The 26,702-nt window shown below is 42.4% G+C and overlaps 1 protein-coding gene across 2 annotated transcripts in view; it reads left to right on the top strand.

Moving 5' to 3' along the window:
- LOC120556283 (potassium/sodium hyperpolarization-activated cyclic nucleotide-gated channel 4-like) overlaps positions 1-19,560 on the top strand; it is a 92,335-nt gene extending 72,775 nt beyond the window's left edge. For both annotated transcript variants that reach the window (XM_039795765.1, XM_039795764.1), the window contains 2 exons: positions 8,993-9,157; positions 11,137-19,560. In XM_039795765.1, coding sequence (XP_039651699.1) covers positions 8,993-9,157; positions 11,137-13,445 — 2,474 coding nt within the window. In that variant the 3' untranslated portion in view covers positions 13,446-19,560. The remainder of the gene's footprint in view (positions 1-8,992; positions 9,158-11,136) is intronic.
- Positions 19,561-26,702: the final 7,142 nt, after the last annotated feature.

A 26,702-nucleotide genomic window follows, 5' to 3' on the forward strand; every position in this document is an offset into this window, starting at 1 on the left:
CATCCTTTGTTGCCTGCAGTAATTGATGTGTTGCCAGTGCAGACTGCGCATCTCCCTTGGTTGGATCAGAGCTCAGTAACCTTGTGGTGGCCCTACATGCCAGTCAGAGGTGTTATCAAGGCTGCCTTTGATTGCACCTCTAAGATGGCTAACTTTGCCTCTGAGTGAGTGGCTTGTAGCAGCTCTGTGAGTGGGGGTAAAAAAGGAAAGTGAAACAGAGTCGGAGATGGGAGTGAGGAGTAAGAAGGGAGAGTAAGTTGACTGCAGTTTGCAATCTCCTGTGTCATCTTTTTGGCTTTACTCAATCTCTGACCGTTTTTTTTTTTCTGCAAACGGTGCACTCTGAATCTGTAGTCTTGTGAAATCCTGGGTCAGGGAACTAACACTCCTCCCATTTCCCATCTCTTTCACTTTTTTTTCCCCTCTCAGAGCTCAGACATGGCTGTGCTATAGTGCTGCCAAATGGCCACCCTGACTAAGGGAGTCAGTTAAAGAGCCTGGCAGCAGCAAAGGCCCAGTTAACACCCCTGCAGCTCTTATTCTGGAGCAGCATCAGCTGAAGATCGAGGCACTACAGCAGTTGACTGAGTGACAGAATGGGGGATATGATGAAATATAGAGTAGTCTTATATAATATGACAGGTTGGATAGAATAGGACGATACAATGCTGTGTTTTGATAAAATGTATGATGTGATACAACACAATATGTTGTGAGACATTGTTGGGTGCATCATCCAAACAGGGTGGAACACGATCAAAATTTATCATTTACTGGTCAAAGCAATACTTACAATAGCAACTTTATCAGCTTCCATTGTGGGTATGTGTTGCCATAATCAGATGCGTTCTCTAATAATAATAATTAATGCCAGTAATGACTATGTTTTTGTTGAAAAGTAGACTATGCCTGTGTTACTTTAGGCTTATTAAACCAAAGATTAGTTCATTTGTGGATTTGCATCTGTACATATACACAAACATCTTCTGGCCCTCGAATGCTGTTTTATTGTGTATTGTGTCCCCCACCAACATAACCAGCCTCAGTTCAGAGGGTGAAAAAGAAACAATGAGATGTGACGGGACTCCTGCTTCAGCCACGGTGCAGAAAAACACCAGATAAATATCCCCAAACTGCAGCATCCTAGCCCAACGTAAGGTGTTGCGCAGCTATGCTAATGCTGTGAGGGAGTGAGCATGGCATGTCACGGGGAATCAGGCAGCCCACTGTGGATGTTTGAAAGGTTAGAGAGTGTCTTCTCCGTGGGCTAGGGGCAGTGTCGGGGAGGGAGATGGGAGATGACGGCAGGACTCAGAGTCCAGGTGAGCTTTACCAGACCAGGCTGCAGGACACAGATGCTTTATCACAAACCAAGCAGTCCAGCTCATGCTCATTAATTCACATCCAGCAAGAGAGGAAGGTACAGCCATACACAAGTAGAATCACTTGCAGCTACACGCACACTGAGACGTATTTAAAAGCACACTCAACGGCCAACATTTGCATTCACTCAGATTCATGTACAGTTTGCAGCTGCAGCCATTTGCATGTATGTTGTGCTGTATCTCCTTTTGCTTACACAGCTGTAATATGTTAATGTAATCTAGAAACACAGATGTTAGAAAATATATTATATTATGAGACACAGATACTCCCTGCACGAAATTGTTTCACACACTTGTTTCACACCTGGGCAGAAGATCTCTGTGATTTTAGTTTGGGTGCGGTTTGTGTCCGTAACTTTTTCAACCAGGTATACTGCCAAACCCTGGGCCTTTTGGTAGCTGTAGTCCGTTTTCTACACTTTAATGAGCACAGGAATGTAGCCATGTCTGTTATCTTTATCATACTTACATTCTTTCTACATACATTCTATTCAGCGTGACAAGCTGTGGTTGGAAACCAAGTTATCTTTTAGTGATACCTTGAGCAGAATTTACTGTTTATACCAACATTTTAACTTGCCAAGTGTCTTCCATTTACCAGTGTGTTTTTTGTATAAATGAACACCTTGATAAGTTAAACCCTTTACTCTGTGATGGTTTGATCTCTTGGGTATTAGAGCTTAAAACTTAAAAGTTCAGCGCTACAGCCCCTCTTGTACCAATCTTACCTCAGAAAGTGTTGTTTTTTATTGAATGTATTTGTAAGGGTAAGTCAATAAAAACTCATAGAGAACATAGTTTCTGACCCTCTATTTATCTGTACAACATGTACCGTAGACATGCAATAACACTGTGAGCATACTGTATCCATAATGTAACAGTAACAGACAGTAATGTAAGATGTGCCCTGTTCCGTTTTTCTACCTTTCTTGCGTTCTCTCCCACACATCCACATACACACTCACACACACTGACATCTTGCATGGCATGCAGTCTGCTCTCCACTTTGGAAGCTGATGCAGAGACTCTGGGGGAAGCATCTTTCCCGTAAGAGCCCAGGACACGTGGGCTGCACCATCCAACCAATGTGTCGCGTGTTCTCACTAAGGTCACAGCAAATTACGTCGTAGTACTCCTTTCGCTGAGAAGCACCCAATTTGAATTGATGTCATTCAGTTTTAATGAATGCATTGTCACTTCTGTCACATCTTCTTATGCACAGATTTAGTTTTTCTCCTGGAAACTAAGGCATCTTTGTGTCTGTAGCGCCAACTTGCAAAACACAGTTTTGGGAACAAGATTAACTTAAAGCAGAACAAGACAGCAGGGGTACACGGCAGGATGATTTCTCAAGTAAACCTTTAAAGTTTATTCTCAGAGTTGCATCTTTGTTTTTACCTTTTTTTAATGACTTTTCCTAAACGCGATTTTTAGAATCAAAAATATAATGTATGAAGACATTTAATTCACAGCCAATTAGTTATCTTGTATCATGATGATATTATAGCTTTGCTAATTTTGAGTTGACAAAGCCCACAATTTTGGGCGGATCATGAATCATTTCATTGTTATTGAGGACCACACAGAAATCTGTAATTGTAGAAGCAGCAGTCAGTCTGGGGAGAAAACACACGCCCCTTACAGAGCTACACCAACTAAGCCTGTCCTGTGATTTCATGCAGGATTTGGGGAGCATTCCGATGAGTCACAGGAGATGTGAGCAAGCAGTCGAAGTAGAACATTCATAAATAAATTGAATGTAACTCACAAACCATCCGCCAAAGCCGTCTACAGTTGAACAGTGCAGAGTAATCGGCTGAATTGATGGGCGGTGACAACGAATTCATTATGACATTTATTTGTTTCATGAAATGACTTTAAAATTGAGTAAATAATGAAATTGCAAAAATAAGAATGATGAATTAACATTTCATAACAATGAACTTAATAATTATTTGATACATAATTGGTTCATTTCTATATTTTACTCATAATTTATTGTTTATTTAGGAAAAATAAATATGATTCACTTCATACAAAAATGGTAAATGTATTTTTTAGAGAGAAATAGAAAAACTGAGAAAAATCAAAACCTGAAATGAATTGTTCAGTGGTAGAAGAATAGATGTGATTTATTTATGTATTTTTTTTATTATTTCTCCAAAAATATTTTTGGTTTAATGTTAGCTACAATTTGGTGACCAAATCAGTCCTGGTACAAGTCCTGAGATTCAAGACAGTGTTGAGCTTCAGTGCATTTAGCCCCTCAGCACTCAGAGATATCCGCTAATCTCTTATTGTCTAGCTCTGAGCGGGTTGCACCAGACCCGGACCCTGCCATGGATTTCTCTTCCCACACTTGTAGTTCAGATGGCACCGCTAAGTGTCTGGGCTTCACTTGCGTTCTGCAGGACAGTTCGATGAGGCCAGAGGGCTCACTGCAGCTCAACGCCTCATCTTGGCAGTGTTGGCTTCATCCAGAAAGCCACGGGACAAGAGGATTTAATACAGAGCTGTGATGCTCCTCTCCAGAGGGGATTACTGGAGCAGTGCTGTGGGAAATGGACCCCCAGCACAGCTACAGCCGCGGCTGCCCCACGCGCACACACTTACAGTACACACATGCAGAAGAGCATGGTATTTTTACCCTCTCACATTCACACAGCTCTCCTGCTAACTTGGCCGTTGTCCATTCACCCATGCTCTCTCTAACACACATACGCCCACAAACAGTAACACACCGCACATGAGGTTGCTTTTATGCTTCGTAGAGAGTACCTATTCCTCATTCTCTGTCTCTGTTAAATCATGCATTCTCCCTTTATATGTTGCCCTATCTCATTTTTCAAACCATCACACACAATAATAACCACTTTACACTCAGTGACCAGAAAAATGCAAAGTCCTGTAAAATGTAATTTAATCTAGTACAGTTGCTGTGTAGTGAATGCTACGTATTTGAACCGTGTACTGTTGACATTGTTTAGTGTTCACTCGGTTCCACTAGTTCAAGGTGATTTTTGAGGCGATGTTTGTTGGTGTTTTTTCTTGGCTTTTATCATATTGAGAGGTGTTTTTGCAGTCCCTTCTATATGTTAACAGTGTGGACAAAATGCCAGTCTAAGTGTCAAAAAGAGAATGTTTGTATAGAGCTGTTTTGTAAGATTGTTTGCATAGTACAGATGTTTACCGTATATTATTATGTCCCATAGGATATATTCTGAAATTTTACTAATTTTAGCTGTATGGTGAGGTCCAATTTCACTGTTTATTATTTGCCAGATAAGTCAAAACATGTGGTCTATGTGTGAGTCTAGAGGTGGCAGTTTCATGGCGCAGTGGGATTTTTTTTTCTTCTATGGAGCATATTTTGGGACCTTGCCAGTGGGAGGAGAAGTGCAGTAGGGGGAGTGTCATTGGCAATCGAGCAGCACACTGCAATTTTGGACTCAACATTGACAGCATTTTGTGATATCCGCCTGCTCAAAGTAGGTGAACCCTGCATTGCACCCGGCGCCCCCTTAAGATCCCTCCAAAATCACATCTCTGTTTTTATAGTCATGTGTTACTTGTATTTTCACTTCTACCTGTACCAAATTGCAATTCTAATTATTTCAGTGATGACGGCAGAGCAGTGCTTACCAGCATCTGTCATCGACAACAGCTAGCATGCTGTGGCTAATTAACTGAAATACTTTCCCTCTCAGTTAATTATCTCCTTTGCAGGCTATGCTTTACAGAAAGTTTTCCATCTGCAGTTCTTAATGTGAGTGGTGTGCATTGTCAAATTGCAATTAGCTACTTTGATCAGATTTTGCACAAACACCAGGCTGTTGCAAAGTAATAACCACACAAACCTCCAGGCTCTTGTTGACATCAAACTGTCCAGTTATATATTGGTGTTTAACACAACTTCCTAGTTACTGTACCGCTTTAACCTCAAGCAACCCCCCAAAATATGCAACTCTTTAAATAAGCCAGGGACCGGTACACTCAGGCAGTTTGGGTAGCTAAGGCTCGCTACTTCAAATTGAAATTTGGCTCTTGTAGTACCAAATCAAAAAAGTTCTGGGACACTGTCAAAATTATGGAAAACAAGAACACCTCCTCCCAACTTCCCACGGCTTTGAAATCACTATCAACAAGCTCACGGTATTAGAAAAGCAGCCGGACTGCCAGTAAACTATCCCACAACCCCCGCAGCTTCACGTCCACACCCCATCACGCTTCCCCTTTACCCCTATCCTGACAGCTGACGTGTTGAGGGAGCTGCAAAATCTGGACCCTTACAAATCAGCTGGGATAGACAATCTGGACCCATATTTCCTAAAATGATCTGCAAGTATTATTGCTTCCCCCATCACCAACCTGTTTAACCTGTCTCTCGCATCTTCAGAAATTCCTGGAGATTGGAAATCAGCCGCAGTCATCCCTCTCTTCAAATGGGGAGACACCCTCGACCCAAACTGCTATAGACCCGTATCTATCTTGCCCTGTCTCTCGAAAGTCTTCGAAAGCTTAGTCAATAAACAGATCACCAACCATCTCGAATCCCATCGTGTCCTTTCCGCTATGCAATCTGGCTTCCGTGCTGGTCACGGCTGCGCCACAGCCACCCTCAAGGTCATAAACGACATCACAGTCGGCATTGACAAAAAGCATTACTCTGCAGCCGTTTACATTGATCTGTCCAAGGCATTTGACTCTGATAACCATCATATTCTCATCGACAGACTCAACAAGCTGGGGTTTTCTACTTTTCTGATAAGGTCCAGTGCGTTAAATCTGAGGGCCTGTTGTCTGGACCTAAGGCTATCTTCATGGGGGTGCCACAAGGTTCGATTCTCGGGCCGACACTTTTCTCCCTTTACATCAATGACGTAGCTCTTGCTGCTGGGCCCTCACAAATCCACCTCTATGCAGACAACAACATCCTGTACACATCCGGCCCCTCATTAGATAATGTGCTATCAAACCTTCGGGAGAGCTTCTACGCTATTCAGCGCTCCTTCTGAAACTCCGGAAAAACCAAGGTCATGCATTTCAATCGTTCACTGCCTACCCCGGCCCATCCGATCAGCATCACCACACTCGATGGACTGGAATTAGAAAATTTGACAGAGTACAAATACCTAGGTGTCTGGTTAGACAGCTCCCTCTCCTTCCAGCAACACATAAAACACCTTCAATCTAAAGTTAAGTCCAGGATCGGTTTCTATTACGCAACAGGACCTCCTTCACTCACGCTGCCAAACTCACTTTGGTGAAAATGACAATCTTACCAATTCTCGATTTCAGTGATGTTATTTACAGAACTTCCTCAAACTCTCTCCTGAAAACATTGGATGTTCTCTATCACAGTGCCATAAGTTTTGTGACCAGAGCCCCTTATAACACCCACCACTACAAACTCTATGCTTTAATTGGCTGGCCCTCGTTACACACTCGACGCCTAACCCACTGGTACCAACTCATTTACAAGTCCATGCTAGGCAAAGCCCCGCTGTACCTACGCTCACTGGTCACTATAGCTTTACCCACCACCTTCGCTCAAGCAGTTACATCTCCTTGGTCACTCCAAAAGCCCACACTTCCTGTGCCCACCACTCCTTCCACTTCTCAGCTGCAAATGACTGGAATGAACTACAAAAACAAACTGAAACTCAAAACCTTTAGCCCACTAACTGCCTTCAAAGCACATCTGTCCGTGCTCCTGTCCGAGCACTGTACGTGCTAACTGTTCCCCGTCTTTTACCCACTGTTTTTGCACACCCTTGCTCCATTATCTCTGTCATGCCCCATTGCATAGTTGCACAGATGCACATCCACACCTGCATTGCTATCATATTTGTTTACGCTATTTTGCACTATTCACTTGCCCTAGTATGCTCAACTGTTATTTCTTCCCACCTTTGTTGCCACACAATTTTTGCACATCTACTGATCTACTTCGCTATCTTGTCCACAATCTGCAATAACTGTATATTGACTCCTTACTACATTTCAGCATTTATATAGTCTGTCTATTCTTGTATACTGTGTTATTACTGATCTTCATCACTACCTAGACCACCATTTGCTCTAACTGTATATTGTCTCTTCTCTACATTCAGCATTTATATAGACTGATTATTGCTTACTGTGTTATTACTGATCTACATCATTTAATAGACCGCAACTTGCACTAACTGTATATTGACTCTTCACTACACTTCAGCATTTATCTAGACTGTCTAACATAGCATACATTGTGTCATAACTGATTTACTTCACTAACTAGACCACTAGACTAACTCTTTATTGACTCTTTACACCATTGACTTGTTACACCATCTCAGCAGTGATGTAGACTCTCTGTTCATGTGTATTGCATATCCATTGACTTACTTACACCTCAGTACGTGCCGCCACTTACTTATGTACTGTATTGAATGTGAAACTATTTGTTGTGTTACACGCCTACGCTTTTCTTGGCCAGGTCGCCGTTGCAAATGAAAACCTGTTCTCAATGGCCTACCTAGTTAAATAAAGGTTAAATAAAAATAAATAAACTGTAATACAGTAAAAAAGTATGTGGTAGAACACAATCAAGGGTCTATCTCATGTTTCAAGTTGTTGTCAAGTTTTATAATATTTAACCAAGACTATGATGTTCCCATAACCCGAGCCTTCAGTATCTATGGGATAGAAAAAAGTGTATTATGTGAGAGAATTGAGAGCATGTCTGTGTAGATGAGCTGGAAATGGGTTTCTGAGAAAGAGGTGTGTGATGCAAACACAGAAATGGAGGGCAGAAGATGAGATGAAAGCTAAAGAGAAAAGACATGAGGGAATTTATATAAACACATGGCACACTATCACAAACATACGTCAAAGTCACCTAACCCCCTGTCCATATAAATACACACATACATGCAATATATAGCATTTTTACAGATGCATACAGTACATTCATATAAATATATTCTTATAGCCTGCATTTTTACATTACTCTCCCATGCTGCCTTGCTCTCATGAATAAAACACTGGCATGTATACACACAAATATAGTCTTTTCACCTGCATTGTGTGTATGTGTGTGCGCACACACACACACACACACACACACACACACACACACACACACCGTGCGCAGACATTGGCTCTCACATAGACACATCCCACTTGAACAGTACAGACACACTTGCACCCACACACATCATCTCTGTGCCAGAGCTCTACAGCAGTGCAGCTTGTTTAATGGAGCATTATTTTCCTGAGTGGGCATGGCAGATGAGGGCTGGCAAACCTCTAAGCTCTGAAAGTGGCATTAAGTGCTGCTCCAATAGATTACAGAAAAGTTGTAATGCTACAAAATAAAAAAATAAAACTCTTGAGTTCACGTTTTGCTTAGAAAGTGTATTGTGCTTTACTTCACTTAGCATACACTATCTGCAAGGAAATAAAAAGCCTTAAAATCCTACTCTTTAGTTAATGTTGGAAAAGGTACTGTAAGTTTAAATTACAGATAGAGAAATCTATAGTAAAACTGGTATAGCTGTTTTAACAGAGCCTCTGGGTTTACCTCCACTACATTACCATCTCTTGTCTGCTGTGTTCTGTTGCAGAGATTTGTTTGCTGACACGAGGCAGAAGGACAGCCAGTGTCCGGGCAGACACGTACTGTCGCCTGTACTCACTGTCTGTGGACAACTTCAATGAGGTGCTGGAGGAGTATCCTATGATGAGAAGGGCCTTTGAGACTGTTGCCGTGGACCGGCTGGACCGTATTGGTAAGAAAAATAAAATTCAAACAACAATTTCAGAGGGAAATCATTAAGATTTCTTTTTACTACGACAATTTCAGAGGGAAATATTTAAGATTTATTTTTACTGTAAACAAGATGCCACCAACTGCATTTTGCAAACTTTCAATGCGTAAGTGTGTGGATTTTTTATATAATGGTAACCTTACCAACCCTACAATGTGTATTTTTAACATTTGCAAATAAAGCTAATGTTTAATCTTGTCTTACCCAGTCACCATAGTAATGAGTAGACTGCATTACTATGTTAGGAGAAGATGTTATCTCTTCAGCATGGCACACTGACACTTTTAGGAACAAGAACAAGATTTCAAACCAGAGCCAAATCTTTTAGACATAACGCTACGACTGTAAAAAATGTCCACACTGATACTCATTCAAATGACTGAAAGTACTTTGAAAGTCATCTGCATATAAACATGTGGATAGAGCTGTGGTTTTGAAGTCCCTGCGTGACTTCTTTTACGCATACAATTGATATTCTTTCCATATCCATCGCTGTTCCCAGGCTCACCCTGAGTAGATGAAAAATTCACAATGAAAAGCACGCCTGTATCATCACTCAGCCATAGCAGCATGCTCTGTTTTATCCTCAGCTATGTTTAGAATGGAAGATAGAGTAATTGCTTCAGGGGGTCTCTTTGTAGAAAATGGCTGCTTTGAAAAGATGTGGTGGACTGATAGTGATGTTTCTATGAGATGGTCTCCTGCGTATGTCCTTTCTCCTGAGCTTGATGCTCATGTACACGCTTCTTCTCTAATTAAGTCACTCACACAGCAATGATCCACAAATGAATTACTGTCTTGATGGACTTTGCGCTATCTGATTGGAGGTGTGCAGGTGATAAAGGGTCAGGTGGTGCCAGGGTCACACGCTGGATGTAGATATAATACCTCAATGCAACATCTCTACTAATCTGCCACCAGTCATACCAGAAAATGGAGGGATCGATCTGGGTCTAATTGCATTTACAGTATCTTTGGATTTCACAGCCTTTTGTTAGCACCAAATTGAAAATGGCAGTCATGTGAATTAACCCTGTCATCGCTATTACAACCATTCAACAATGACTTATGGACTTTGCGGTCAGAGTTGCACACATTTCTCTCATAGGTTGAGTCAGCAGTTAGTGTGTCTGTCATAGTGACGTAACTCCAACTTGTCTCTTTGACCTTGTGCTCAGCTCACATGGACTTCAGAGTACATGTGCCCATAGGGTGGAAAGTAAAGGAAAACAACTAGGAGCAACAAAAATCTCAAATCCCTCATTTTGTTATTGCGTTTTTTTGTGTGTGTCATGACGTGGCTTATCCCACAGAAGATGTAGTGTTTTAGAATAATAAGAGTTCAAGTTTATACCTGATTTTTAATGTGCTTCCCTTTGATATTACCAGCCAAAAGAGATAGGTGTAGGCTTGACCCATTATCTTAGTGCAGCTTACACTCTATCACAGGCTGAACCTGCACCTTCTGGTACAATGTTTGCTTTATGTTTTGTCCCTGTTACTTCGGGAATCACAGTAAAAGCTAGTCAAACATACACCGCCTACACCTTAGGCTGTCATCCTGTCCTTCTGTCACATGGTAGTTATATGTCCCACCTATCTTTTGTTGTTTCTCTAATTCTGTGCTCTTTTATGTTTTGTCATTCTCCTTCTGCTCCACCCCCCTGTCTCTTTCTTAAATCTCTTTTCCTCCCTTTATTCCACTTGTGATTTTCAGGTACACATTTTTTGTCTTTATTTTCTCCCTTCATAGCTGTTCCTGTGACAGCTTCTTCTATTGGAAAGGGATGTTGGAAAATAGGGTGGTTACTTGAGTACACCCAAATGTCAACCTGGTTCTAACGGCCTACAAGATGTATGCTAATTCTCCTTTTATCTCTTTCTTCTCTCACCTGTCGCTTACTATGTGTCTGTGTCTCTGTTTGTGTGTGCTTTCACAGGCAAGAAAAACTCCATCCTGCAGCACAAGGTACAACACGACCTCAGCTCTGGTGAACTCAACTACCAGGAGAATGAGATCATCCAGCAGATTGTGCAGCATGACAGGGACATGGCCCACTGTGCCCACCTCTTGCAGAACGCCCCACTCCAGACTCCTCCTTCACCTACCCCTGTCATCTGGGCCCCACTCATCCAGGCCCCTCTACAGGCAGCAGCCACCACCACCTCAGTAGCCATTGCTCTGACACACCATCCACACCTTCCACAAACTCTTTTCAGGCCTCCAGTTTCTGTTCTGGGGTCTCTAAAGGACCCTCCCAGCCGGCTTAAGAAGTTCCACACAATTGTTCCTCCATCCACAGCACCTGGCTCTGCTGGGGACTCTCCCTCTAGCACACCCTCTAAACTGCACACTGGCGTTGACATGCCATTGCTGGCCTCTTTTCGGGCCCTGCACATGACGTCAGGTACAGGGGCAACTGGGTCTAGCCAACAGGCCTCAGGTAGCAGAGGCCAGCGTGGACCTAGTGGGGCTGGCTCTGGGTCGAGCGGAGGAGGGGCCTCTGCCTTTCCCTTCGGACCATACTCTTCCTCTGGTTCACCCTCATCTAGTACGGCCCAGCTACACCCACAGCCACAGCATCAACAGCCATTTCGCTCCAGCACCCCACCTCCCTCAAACCTCTTCCACCAAGGATCTACAGGTGGAAGCACAGGGTCAGGAATAAGTGGAGGGGCAGTTGGAGCATGTGGTGGTGCTACAGGGTGGTCTTCAGCTGGAGCGGTCGGAGGGTCTTTGGAAGGAGCTACAGGAGGAGACACTGCTTGGGCTGGAGAGGACTTTACAACTGGAACGACAGGGCCACTGCCTGGGGGGCATTTTGGGTTGGGAGGAGCTACTGGTGGATCAGTAGTAGAGAGCTCAGTAGAATCAATGGGAGGGATATCTGAAGGATCAGTCGTTACTGCTTGTAGCACGTTAGCAGGTGGGGCATCAGGTGGAGCTACAGGGGGCATTACCTGCGGGTCAATAGGAGATGCAGCCAGGAGATCAATGGGAGGGACTTCTATAGGATCAATGGGAAGAGTCTCTGGGGGATCAGTGGGTGGGGCTTCTGGAGAATCGCTGGTAGTAACGACTACTGGAGGATCGTTATGGAGGGCTTCAGGTGGATCAATGGGAGTGGTTACCAGGGGGTTGACAGTAGGGGCCTCTGGGGGACCACTTGGAGGGGTTTCTGGTGATTCTTTGATAGGGAATCCTGGATTGTTGGGAAGGGTTTCTGGTGGAGCCACAACTAGCCATATAGGAGGAGGTTTGAGTGGGCCAGGGGGAGGGGTGATTGGAGGACATATTGGCAGAGCATCAGGAGGGGCAGTTGGGAGCCATTTAGGAGGGTCTACAGCTTGTCCTGAAGAAGGATCTTCTGCTGGAATTACAGCTGGACTTCTTAGTTCCTCCCGTTGTCAGAGTCCTATATCTACCGGCTCATCCAGCCCTATGCCTGGTCAGTTTCTGCATAGCCAGCCACCTCCCAAGCCTCCTCAGGTGGCTCCTTTGCAGCAGTTTGCCGGGGGAGGCAGGACTACTAGTGGCTTAAACCTCTTCCATTCCCCTCCACATGGCTCCCCATCCTCTAGCAGAGGACAGCACAGCCAGCAGCCTGCTGAGGGCTCCCCATCTTCCCTCAGCCATTTTAGCCTAGCAGGCCTCCAGTCTAGCTTACTGCCTCACCAGATGTCCCTGGAGAGATCTGCCCTGGCCTCCCTGGCCCAGTACGGTTCAGCAAACGCCTCCCCCTGCCTTACCCCGGTGGCTCCCAGCCCTACTGTTCAAAGCCCAGTGGCAGGCAGGACTTTCCTCTACAGCGACCCATCGAGTGCCACAGGATCCCACAGTTCTCTGCTCATGCCTCAGTCTTCTCTCCCTTCACAGCCTCACAGCCAGCCACACACAACAGGAAGAGATTCTCCGCTGGGCCGCTTTTCTGAGGACCTAAAGCTTTTATCCAGCTCCCACTCATCTCTGCCCCAGGAGGTGGCCCAGGCCTTAGGCCACCATACTGCTCGCTCCTCTGTGGAAACAGGATATTACCCCTCACCCTTTTCCTCACCCACTCTTGCCCCCAAAGCCTGTAGCTCAGTGCCAGGGCGAATGACTCCTCCAATTCACATATCTCCGGGGCACCCTCACCAGACTCAGTCCCCTGTAGCCGCCCCGGCCTTGCCTCTAAGGAGGGCCTCTGCTGCCTACTCATCAGATCTAGAACCTCAAACTGTCCGCTCTAAACTCCCTTCCAATTTGTGAGGATTGATCACACCCTCCTGTGCTCCTCCAAACTGAAACACACTCAAACTATCTCCGTGTGTGGCATTCTTTTCTTTTGATCCTCAGCCTTCACTGTGTTCAACCTCTCATTTTACCAAGATCTTAAACATTACTGTGATTTAAAAGACACTTTACCGAGTAACTCAGAGCTCTAGAATACTCTATATTTGTTTTATGCTTTTTCCTCTTTTTTATCCATACATACTGTATATAGATAGAGATATATTTAAATGATAAGTTAATCAAGGGAATAGGAGGGTGTGAAAAAAGATTTTCATTTAAAGGACAATGGTTTTCTTTATTTCTATAACTATGCTAAATTCATCTGGTGATGTTTGGGGAGACAATTCATTGGACTACAAAATAATACTCTTTTTCTGCAGGAACCTATGCACTAATACCTGCATGTATAAATGCTTTTTGTGTGTTAAAAAAATTATCTACATTTTTAGCTAAAACAACATGCTTCGAGACAGACTGACCCTTGTACCATTTCATACAGGATCACATATTGTTGATCCCTAAATGTATCTATTAGATTGTACTTATTTATCCTCTGTATAAACTTTTCAAAATCTAATGAGAAATAGAAAAGAGATTTTAGGAAACCAAAAAAAACTTTTCCTGTATGGTAATGATTCACCTCCTCTTGACCCGTCAATCCTTATTTTATACCATTTTATCGTAATAATACTGTTTTTTGAAGCAGGGGAGAGGGCTTCAGCGAGCTACCCTCCCTCTCAGTATCGAGACATAACAGTATGTAAGCGACTGGCTTTCTGCAGGTCCTTAACCATGTCCTAACAAGCTCACTTTGTCTTCCAAGCTCATGCCGCTAATGTGTGTAGAAAGCATGTGTTGTTTTTCTTCCTGACTGTGTGCAACTGTTAATGCGTGAGTGTTTGTGAGAATAAGTGTTTGATTCAGTGGAACAGTCGGATGCAAGGAAATACTTTTCCCTGGACTGATCAAACGGATGTTTGCCTTTTTCACACAAAAACTAGGACTTCCATTAACCACAGCTTGTGTGTTGCATTGTGTAGAACTCAAAACCTTTCAGAAATAGTCAAATATAAAATAGCCCCAAAACTAGACTTTGGGTTATTGAGCAAATGCAGTACATACAGTACACAAGCTGAAATATCCCAAAAGTGCTGGAAAGGGAAATATGCCACTTGATATTTGATTTGTGCATTACTTCTTCTACTGTAGCTGCTATGTGATCAGCATAGACATGTTTCCTCATTGAAGGCCAGTGCTGAGTTTGAGATGTTGAATGTATGTAGATTTTGTGTTGCTAAAAGTAAGTACTGTAGCTATGGTGGATGCACTGAAGGCATGGTGCCCCCAGGGCTTAAGAGACTAACTAACTAAAAAGGTCATTGGTTAAATATCTTTGACAGAATTTTTATCAGCAGCCATTTCTCCTGCCAAAGTGTCCTTTAGCAAGACACAGAACCGACTCAATTGTTGTGAGGCAACCTGGATTTATGACTCTGAGTAAGTTGCCTAAAACAGCCCACTCTTTATTGCATGTTCTCCATAAAGTATTGCCATACTGCTGTGCTCCTTCTGTAACAGAGAAATTGCTTACATGAAGGTGCAGGGAGGACTGAATTTTGTCAACATTATGGAATGATTTGGATTTCAGTTGTGTTTGCATTGATGCAGGTATATCTAAATTAATATGATATACACTATGGAGCAAATCTAGATGTAGCTGTTTGCAGTCAAAAAGACTGAAGAAAGATAGTAAAAGGTCCATCATATTTGTGTATTCATTCAGGATCTGGTGGCACTGTCAGAGAGCCTCACAGTGGTCAAGAAAACAGAATACACAGTGGAGGAAGGTATCACTAAACTCCCAAAGGAGAGGAGCAGTGATATGCTTCTACATGTTTGTCTATAGCTCATCACCAAGACAACCCAGGTTCCACTCAGACAGCTGAGTCCCTAACTCAGTCACAGCACTCAGCCACAGCAACCTAATTTAACAAGACATGTCTATAATCCCTTGACCCTCGCAGGCTATCATGGACTCACACACAGAGGTGCACGGTGACCACGTTCTCTGCTCATTACAGTTCCCAGAAGTCCTTTTAATAAGGTATAGAAGTACACATGACATGACACACAAATGCACATATGCACATTCACAGACATTTCTTTATTGCAGTCAGACCCAACAGGCCAGTTTATATACCAAGCAGTTTTTAACCGCTTTTATGATTTGTGATTTAATGTATGTATTTTGTTTGTTTTTGTTGAAGACATGAATACATGTACTGCAACCCTTTGAAGACTTAGACACATACATTTTTTATCTTCATCCATTTTAAATAACTGTTTAGTCTTTGACTACAAGCAGCTTGCTCTAAGTGGAAATTATTACACTGCACATGTGCATCACTATATTCATTAACTGCTTCATAAGATATTGGGGCAATTTTATCATTAAAATAACAACATTCTATCATCAACCTAAAGGGAAGGTCTATCTGGAAAGCTGCAACTGTGTTTTAAGCAACACTGTTGATGATGTGTTACATTTTGGGGTGCATGGTGTTGTTTGATGATGCATTTTCTTAGTTTTGTTTGGATAACTGGCCAAATGTAGACATTATTACATGATTTCAAGATCATGCAAAGCCAACAGCTGAATGCAGTATTATCTATGTTACTGGTCATGTGACATGTAGATTATAAATAACTGACATAGGATTAGATGAGGCAGAGTCAGGGGAAGTGGACGCAACAAGAACTCTTTAAATTAGCTTATCATTGCAGAATGACTCTTGAATTAGATAACATGAAGTGAAATCAATAATGGATTATAGCTTTCATCTGGATACGCAACATTTTCATGGTTTTTCTTAGCAGACGGAGCACCTCTCCCACATTCCAATCTCCAACACCTGTTTTGAATCTGCAGTAAACAGCTATCTGAAATGTTCTGAAACATTGACGTTGGCCTTGCCCCTCATGGTAGGAAGAATCTTTAGACCACCATCCAGAGCGGCTAAGGGGTGGGAGGGACAGAGCTCTGTGACAGAAAGTAAACACATAGAACTGTTTCACATCTGGAATACTGATTGTCTGCACACAGTGTAGGCGTTAAAACCTTGGTCTTCATGTACCTGCTAGCATTGCACTGCAAATAAGCAAATAGACTGCTGTGCCTCGCACATCAGGAAAAAGTCCCCTTTTTTTCCTCACAATATGACCTTATTAAGGCGTGGAGTTGGAGAACCGTTTGAAGCCAGTCTGTAAGACAAAGGTGTGGATGTGAGGAGACATTGATGCACTGAGGGAATGATGTAGTCAGACTAGCCACGGGGAAGACAGGTAGACAGACACCCTGTGGTATTCATTCTGATGGGGTACCTGTTTCTTGGGGGACTTGTGGCACGTCGCCCCCTTCCCGTGATTAGTTGGCCTGAACTTAGTCTGGTCTATTATCGCATATAAGTGGTTTAGGGGAGGGTTGGGTGGACGCACAGTGTATCAGCTGAATCTGTCACTGTCAGTTAGAGAGCTGACACAATGTCCTGTCTGTTTCATCTCGGCCAACATCTTTGTAAAATCTCCTGTGTTGGACTTTTTTATCCGAGAAAACTTCCGACGTTTATGAAATTAACAAAAGCCATTATTGATTGATGACCATGCAGCTTTAAAATTGTATCATGTAAATGAAAAGGTGTTTCATAATAACTTTCTCAACTCACAGAAGACCATGTAATCCGAGTAAAGAAATGAAAATATCTGAAATTGGAGTAACAAGATTTTGTACCTGACAGCAATGTTTATTCTTCAAGGGGATTTGCTATTTCCATCCTCCCAGACTATTTGCTGCAGTCTCATGTGTAACGTAATGTAGTAGAGACAGTGTTTTTTTAGAGGAATCAGCTGGGAATTAGATAAGGAGGCTTTGAATCGTTATGTCTTTCGTGAGAAGCGAATAAAGAAAAACAACTGTGACTCACTCGCTCATGCGGGGAACTATTTTCATGATGTCTCTCCGTGTCACCCATCTCAACATGGGAAGAAATCAGCTGTATGGCAGCAATAGAGGAAATGGCAATGAAGGGCAGTTAAAGGATCACAACAGCTGCCAGCGTTCTGTCCAAACGCTCCAAGCTGTTCAGAAATCAGCTCAGAGGAAATACTGGAAAAGCACCTAACATGTCTGTGTTTTTTTTTTGTTATCCTGTTAGGCATTATTGTTTGATTTTAATATATTGCATTGGTGTGAATAGGTTGCTCTATTTTAACTGAATCTAATCTAGGTCAGGGCTACTTAGTCTTGAGAATGAGACTGTGTATTTTGGGGTAATAAAAAAATGTATGTATATATATATATATATATATATATATATATAAATAATAATGTCTGACAGAAGTAATTCATCTTTTCTTCTACCTGAGGCCAGACCTGGCTCTGGACCTGCTGCTGGACATAGTTGGATGTGTTGTGAATCAGCCAGCAGGTTTGTAAATTGCTTCAGTCCCAACATCGCAGACTTTTGCTGGAGCTCCATGTGGCACCTGTACCATTTCCAAAATCCTGGTTGCTTCTGTAAAGCAGCATTCTCAGATTCTGTTTGGTGCACTTCCAATTTCACTGCCTAATCTTAGCATCCCTCTCTCTTTGTGTTGCCCTACTCGCTCATAAATATGGGTTGGTGAATCAGTGATGCACGCTAATAAAATCATTTGCTGTGATTGAGGATTATATGTAGCAGCAGCGGAATCAAACCTGCAATTTCTCTGGGGAGAAAAAGGCACGTGTGTTTTTCTGAGGCCCTCGTTATTCATTCATGACCATAAATCCCTCCTACCGTGCCACAAACGCTCAATTTATTTCGTACACAAGCACCAGAATCAGGTGTTCCATATGACAATGTACCTCAGAGCGATTGGATATGATATGAAGATTGCTATATGTGGCGAAAAGTTGTTTATTTTAGCATGACTGACCTCTTTTGCTGCCGCTCCAGTGAGATGGAATAACACAACAGTAATGTTATTTTGACCACAAAGTGAGCTGTTGGGCAGTGTTACCTGGATATGACCCATATTAGGAATAATATGCAACAGTGGGAAGCATATAAATTCACACTAAGACTGTATAACCTAAAGATCCTTCAGGGTAATGGCGCTGTACAGCTAACTGGCAGGAGTCTGGCATGGTTCTGTAAACTAACAAATATACAAATTAGATGCTTAGATTTGGTTCTGAAAATACATGGTTTTAATATGTTTCTCTACTGGTTGCAGCTGATCAGAAATCCTGTGTAGAAGCCTTAGGTGAGGCTGCTCTTCACTGGATTAGTCTGAGGGGGAACAGAAAGGGCACATTCATACTACATTTGGAGAGATGAGGGTTTACATAAAAAAGACTGCTTCTCGAAGCTTTCCTTCATCTGCTAAAGTATGTACTATAATAAAACTTAATCTGATGTTGGGAACATAATGTCGACAAGGTACTTACTTATACAGATTTATATATTTCCATAGGACCTATTTATATTTAAGTATTTATTTGAGACTCTTAATAAGTGATGTCATCACCCTAACAGATAATGATAAGCAATGTTCACCAAATTGTGTGTATGTACAGAGTTCTTAACATGTCCATGATTTTTAAGGAAACATGTCATTTGCATTGTGTAATCGATCTACTTTTGGTGTGGCGCAGGAGTGGGGACATTTTCATTACATGATGCTACAGACCAAGACTTTCTACCTGAAGGCTAAACCTTTTTGTTTTGAGACTGGTTCAACACTTCTTACGAGGACACGCAACCTTTTGGAGAGGACAGTATTTTGACCGCTTTGCTATTGATCAATGGATATCTATTTTTTGTGCATTTAACACAGAAACTGTGGGAAAAAAGCAATAAGGGTAACTGTACAGGTATGATGTGACTGGATGTGTACCTACGGGACATTGCACTGACCCACACGACAACCACACGCGCAGTAGCCATGGCTCGTGGTTTGTATGGCAGTGAAAGGAGTGAGGCAAAAACGGCATTGTCGATAAGCACACATACTAGATGAAATAAAACGGTATAGAATAAAATATAAGGAACACCTGCCTGGAGTGTTTTTTTTTCTCTGTCTGTTAACATACAGCATGCTCTCAATTGCACTTCACGAAGTTGCTAAGACATAGCACGGTGCAATATGTGCACCTCTTCAGGGCATTCTGACACCATTTCTTTTGCCATCCTGTGTGTATGTGTGTGCAACTCGCTGCAGGAAATGGCAAATTTGTGAGGTTACTCTCATTATTTGTTCTCTCCATCTTGTGAGAGATGTCAAAAAGTAAAAGTCTTTTCCACACACACATTAATTCACGCCGATGCACACGAAGAGCGGTCATGAGACAGGTGAAGCTTCTCCGAATGCTGGAAATGTTGGCAGATTGTAAAAACAAAAGTCTGCGTCTGCCCCTGTGAAAACTAAGCCATCTGCTTCATTAGAATTCCCCCTTGAGATAACCTTCCCTTCTCCAAGAGCAACTCATTTAAAGTAAAGGGCTTTGTTTTAGATTGTCTTTTGTAATTACACATTATTCTTCTTTTCTGATGCCTGCCTGCTGAGAGGAGAGGAGCTGGCTTACGGTCGCCCGCTTGGCATCTGACGACAACAAAAGAGCACACAGGAGCAGCACAACAGGAGCCTGGTATAAACACTGTATGCCACGTGAGCCTCCTGTATGCTGCCTCTGTGTGGTTTTGTGCAGCGGGCCAAATCAGCGAGGTCATGGTGACATCCTCGCAGTTGAGGTGGCTGTCTCTCTGCTGCCATAGAGGGACGACCAGAACTAATGCCTTCCTCTGCAGCATCTGGGATAATCTGCTCTAGTTCTCCTTGGGTCAAACTCAACAGTAATTAATCCTACCATTACCCTGCAGGCCTCAGGGTTAAAACACTATATATGCGTGTGACTCAAGTTTTTTTTCTTTTTCCAGATAGCCCCTTTCAACTCCACGCTGGGGCTGGAGTTAGGGAGAAAGCCTTGACTTTTACATAAATTAAAATGTTTTGATAGTGACATTTGAGAGGGACATGGGGATTTGGGTGGATTTCGGGGAAACTTGAGTGTCCTGATAGTCTAAGATCTGTACAGAGCAATAGTGGATCAAAAGTAGAAATTCAATACATAGAAAGTTCCATTATCTTGTTTTCACATTCTCTTTTTTGCTTTTTTCCTGACTTATATATAATTGTAAGTTGTTTTTTTTTAAGGAAAATGCTTTTACATTTCCCACATCTCCTTACGCTTGTAGCATGGAGGCCTGGCACTATATTTTTGGCAGCCCAGGGCCCAGAGCACTCAGAAACACACACAGTAACTACAGCACATCCGTATTAGTGCATTTTTTCCTTTTAAACCATGCCGTCAAAGCCCTTTGACATCTGCCAGTTTGTTCACAAATATTGTCCTAATGCCAACTTTGCAATGCTCCAGCTTTTGATGTGCATGGCTAAAAGTTTTCTTTTTGTGCCAATGTGTCTTTCCATGCATGTGGGCGACTGTGTACTTGTGCATGCCTCCTGGGATTAAGTTGATGAAAGCATACGCATGGATAACATCAGAAAGATGGCCACAGGTTGCCAACCTGATGTCCCCACTCTGCCTCTTGCTCTGCCAACCCCCCTTCCAAAAAGCCCAGGTCCTCTGCTTGCTACTTCCCTCCCTTGCTGAAATATTATGATGGTCAGAAATGGGCCATATGTGCCCTATTTAGAGGTAGAGGAGAATGCTGACAAAACGACTGAACTATATTACTAGAAATAAAAGGCTGCTAATGTCCAAGCTAATAGTTCTCCATCATGAGAAGACTTGAAATGTAATAAGCCCAGCGGCGAATGCATGTCTGTCAAACTTGATTTCCTTGTGCATGACTTGGCATGGACTTTGAGGACACTCTATATTCCACTGGTGGAACATTAACATGAAGCACAATTTCAAGATACTTGTACTTTACTTGAGTATTTCAATCTTCTTACTTTAGACTTCTATTCCACTACATTTCAGCATATGAAAAATAATGATCTGTGCAAAGTTGGGGTCTATAAGTTGTTAGTAGTTCCATTAAAGAGACACTTCAACATTTTTTGATGGTTTCATTTAAATAAAAGTTTTAGGCCCAACAAACTCAAACTCGCCAACATATCACAAACAAAGATTTGTGTAGCAGAACTTTAAATTTTTTCCTCTCCCGTTAATCATCTCATGGCCCCAAAGGGGCAGCTGTGCCACTGTTCACTAATCACAGGGTTGGCGGTTCGATCCCCAGCTCCAACTGTCCACATATTGAAGTTGCTTCCAATGGCCTGTGCCATGCATGGTAGCTCACGGACTACCCTATCTGAGTACTTCTTTCACCTCTGCTATATTCATAGTGTGCTCATACTGTGATGTACATTGAAAGTACTGTATATTACATAGTAATCACTCTTTTTTTTAACCTTTTCTGGCTACTTCTGAGTTATCGGGTGAATGTTAATCGAAACTGAGAGACAGACTTCGTTTTGATGATTTGATGATGTGCTGCCTTGAGCTGCAACCTTACTGTGATATGTCAACCCAAGAACCAGCAGCTCAAGTTTTCACCCTGCCATCTGCTAACAGTCCGTCCTAAGTGTTCGTTTTCAAGCACAGCCAATCCCCCCTCCAGACGATCCCTCGGAGGCTGATACAGTTAGCTGCCTATTTCTGACTAAGGAGGCTTAAATCCATCTTGCAGTGCTCATAAAATGTTTAAGTACTGTTTATTGAATCTGTCCTTGAGATTGAATTGCAATTCCAAAATGTGATTTCTGCTATTTCCAAAACATGACCCCTACTTGCTGGCATGAGAGGAAACAATTCCATTTTTGGGATTTTAATTGAAAGGATATTGATGTTTAGTGCTGTTTTTATTTATTTATTTATTCTGAACAGTAAGCTGCTATAGTTTTCTCTCCACAACAAACAAAGCATTTTGCAAAGAAACCAAATACATTTCAATATATTAGCATGCTATATCGTTCAGTGGATGATTCCTGCATATTTCATAAAACCTCTCTCTCTCTCTCTCTTCTAAAAAATAATAACAGAAAAAGAACCCAGAGGAACTCATTTGAAAGAGAGGAAAATACCATTTTCTTATTTTTAGCAATGATAATCCTCCATGACTGGTGATCCCTGCAATACCATCCTCCTCCTCCTCCTCCTCCTCCTCCTCCTCCTCCAGTGTGAGTTGATGGGGTAAAAGATCTCACCCCTTTATCCCCCTTGGCTCCGGACATTCTGCATCCCTCACCATACACCATTGCTTGCTTTTCACAGGGTCAGGGTAAACTGTAGTGTGCAGGAGGCCCAACCACCCCCAGCCTGCAGTCTCTGTTCCCTGTTTATCATATTAGCCTGTGCCCTTGAGCATTTTGCAGCCAGACTCATCCTTTGAACTAAGGAGAAAAAGCAGACCAGGGCGAATATACCATAAATCATAAGGGTTTAAATTCTGACAGTAAATGGCCTTGTGCTAAACCATCGCCAGGCTTCAGAAAGGAGCGTCTTGATTGGCTGTGTTGGTAGGCTTGTGTTCCTTCCATGGCTCCTCTTCCAGCCTTGAGAGAGATCAGAAAAACACAGTCCTTTATCATTTTCTCTTTGGCTATGAAAACTAAATGAATATTAGCAGCACAATATGTTGTGTGATAAAATCATGTCGATGTGAGAGTCAGCCATGAAGAGCTGGGTGAGCCAGGATCAAATTAACATCTAGAAAGGCTTAATTACACCAATGTAGGACTAGCCATTGTTCAGAATAATTAAGACAGTTTGAGTGTCATTACTGACTCCCATAGTTATAACTTTGCAGTAGAGCCAGTCTGTTGAGCAGAATCACTCTTGGAGGGGAACAGAGAAGAGGAGCAATTTTGGAGCCAGCCAGCCAAAGCACTGAATGTGACACCGGCCCTGCTGACCTCCATACTTCATCCCACCTGCAAATGAATGTCTTACCTTCTGGTGGGAAAATTCAGCCCATTCCTGTAGTGGATTCCAGGGAGAGAGGCGAAGTCCTTTCCCTTCCGGTGGACCCCATGGATATTATTTCGTAAAAAATATGTACGGTATAGACAGACAAAAATAATGTTTTGATCAAGTTGGAATTGAGCCATTACTTACACATATGATGTTCGTCAATTTAAAATATAATGTTGTAAGTCAAGAAAGTCTCTTGTCTTAGTACCACTTTTTTGTGTGAAACCGCTCAGTAAACTACATATCTCCGGTCACAGCGACAGTGTATCTGCAAATTAGTCTCGGGAAGGAACTTGTTTTGGTGGAGCATTTGCACTCCACAAAAGAAAACGGCACATAAAATATATAATGAAGTTAACTGTTCACACAATACAGTAACATGAGATATTTAAATTAGCTGGATACATGGTTAAACGCAATTTGCTCTTGCAGTGTATCACCATGTGTATTTTGTCCATAGCAAATCCCCGTCAATCGATCCCAAAACGTCCCAGTTACATAGTAAATGCCATAAACATATTCTTTGTAAATCTTTACAATCATTCCCTGAAAGAACCAAGCAGGCCTGCCTTGTTGCACTATCCAAAGTTTCTTCAAAACTTGTGATTTTTCAGTGACTAGCTTGCTAGCTCGGCAGAAGATCCAGCGGTGATGGATGCTCCGGCGATTATCCGGTGAATTAATTGTCATTGATCCAGACTATACCAAATGTGACTCGAATCCACGGCATGGATGGGCTGGAGTCCTTATCATTTGAAAACAAAAAAACAAACAAACTGGCATTCCTGCGATGGCCATCTTGACGCACACCCTAAATGAATAAACAAAATGTTTTTCATCAACAAGGTAACAGATGGAATGCCCATGGCAAAAGAGTCACAGCCAACGTTGCGATCATCCTCCTTGTGTCAAGTGGCCTGTAATGTTATGTCATGTAGCTCAGGAGAGCTGTTACATATTGAGTGGAATCAGAATCAGCTGTGATTGTTAGACCTGTGCACAATGGAAGGCTATAAGGCCTTTCACTGAATGATTTCTTTCCTCTTTATGGAACATAAAAGTCCCTGTCTCTGACCACCTCCGGTGTGCTTAAGAGTCAAGAATAGATCTCACCATCAGGCTTAGAGGACTGTTGAACAATCAGCAGCACATTCACAAAGTGAGGGATGTGGAGAGAGGAGGAGAGGGCTGGGTGGGCGAGGAAGGGGCGAGGCGAAGAAGACAGGAGAATGAGAGGTGGGTGAAAAGGGAGACCTCGAGCAAATTTAATTAAGTTGAATACAATGGCTACATAGTCTAAATTATGAAACGCCTAGAATTGATTGACATTCCTTATTGACCAGGTCCTCTTTTGGCTGCTGTTGAAAAGGGCACTTTGAAAGGTTTTCTGCACTTTTGCCAATATGACTTCAGAAAGAATCAAGTCACATACCGCTTTAGGAGATTTGCAGATCAGTCAGGCATATGGTGATGCTGCCATTCTCTCCTTTTGCCTGTCAGCACTGCAAAGTTACAGTACAATTTATGTCAGTCCCCTTACAACAGAGACAGTTACATGTGCAAAAGAACTATCATGTGATTGAGAAACATACAAAACAGGTCTCATTCATTTAAAATAAAAAGTGCAACAGATCTGTCAAATCTTTCCAAAATTCAGTTTCAAATCACTGTTGCCAAAATGAAACCATTTAGTGATCTTACACAGCTGTGGTTAATGTTTGGTTGAGTTTAGGTTAAAAAACTGACTTGAGTAGGGAAAGATCATGGTTTGGGTTAAAATAACTAGTTGGAAAAGTTTAAACCTGCAATAGCACATTTTTGTGCAAAGCTGTGAACACAACATTGACGTATTACCTTTTAAAATCAACCTCCGCTCACAAATGTGTTTCACTCATGTTTATCTCCCCTAAAATATCTGACTTTGACTATACCGATTGTATCTGCAAGTTTTGTTACTAGACAGGTGTTTTCACATTCCTCTCCTGAGGGGGAAATGCCTAGCTAACAAGCTAACAAACAACATAAACAAATAAAAAATGCTAACTACACTTACAATTCTGATACATCTGCTATTAAAGCTGTCATTTTGTTGTCCTATTCAACCACACCGACCCCTTCCCTCTTTACTACATGGCTAACAATAATAATATAATAATAATCACATAATAATCACATAACGACCCCAGTTTGCTCCCGACAGACAAGAGTATTATTGATATATATAAACTTATGTTGTTTTGGGGTATTTTCTGTTGTTTTTCTAAAAAGTTACATCATTGGGAGTCTGAAGCAGGTTTCACAGAGGCTATAGAGTCTTTACATAACATGAAGGAAGCAAATGCTAATGGATGACTCACTTTCATTAGCAGAGGTGGATCCTTTTGCTAGCTATTGTACCTTTGATGTTTCCTCCTCAGGTGTTTCACAGGGATTCATGTTTTAGTTGCAAAATGTGCAAGATTTATGTTGCAAGATTTATGTTACATGTAATTGTGTGTGTGTGTGTGTGTGTGTGTGTGTGTGTGTGTGTGTGTGTAACCACATAGCTCACAGCAGTGGATACAATAGATTTACAGTACGTTGCCAACTTCCCCAGAGCAAAACAGAGAAAAAACATGTGTGTGTGTGTGTGTGTGTGTGTGTGTGTGTGTGTGTGTGTGTGTGTGTGTGTGTGTGTGTGTGTGTGGCATGCGTGCGTGCGTGTGTGTGCCTCTTTGGCTGTGTCTATGAGTGTGTGTAGCCTACGTGTATGTGCCAGACACACAAAAGCTGTAAGGATGTCAGTATGTGCAAACGTGTGTTTTGTGTGTGATAAGAGGGATGGAGGAGGGGGTGAAGGAGAGAACCCAGAGATAGTGTAGGAATGAGAAGGAGGATGTGAGACGGTAGTGCAGGGGAGAGGAATGACCTGTAAAGGTGATGGGTGAGTGATGGAGTGTGTCTGTGGCCATGGTGAGACTACTGTAGGTGTGTGTGTGTGTGTGTGTGTGTGTGTGTGTGTGTGTGTGTGTGTGTGTGTGTGTGTGTGTGTGTGTGTGTGTGCGCGCGTGTGCGTGCATGTGCGTGTGTGTGTGTGTGTTTCTGAAAAGTGTGAGGAAGAGACGGACAAACAGGGAAAGAAAGAGGCGGTGTTTTTGAACATCCAGTTCTGCTTCCTTTCTAATCCTGGCACAACCGTTGGGATTAAAGGA

Source organism: Perca fluviatilis, chromosome 3 (assembly GCF_010015445.1).
Source record: "Perca fluviatilis chromosome 3, GENO_Pfluv_1.0, whole genome shotgun sequence".
Taxonomy (NCBI): Eukaryota; Metazoa; Chordata; class Actinopteri; order Perciformes; family Percidae; genus Perca; species Perca fluviatilis.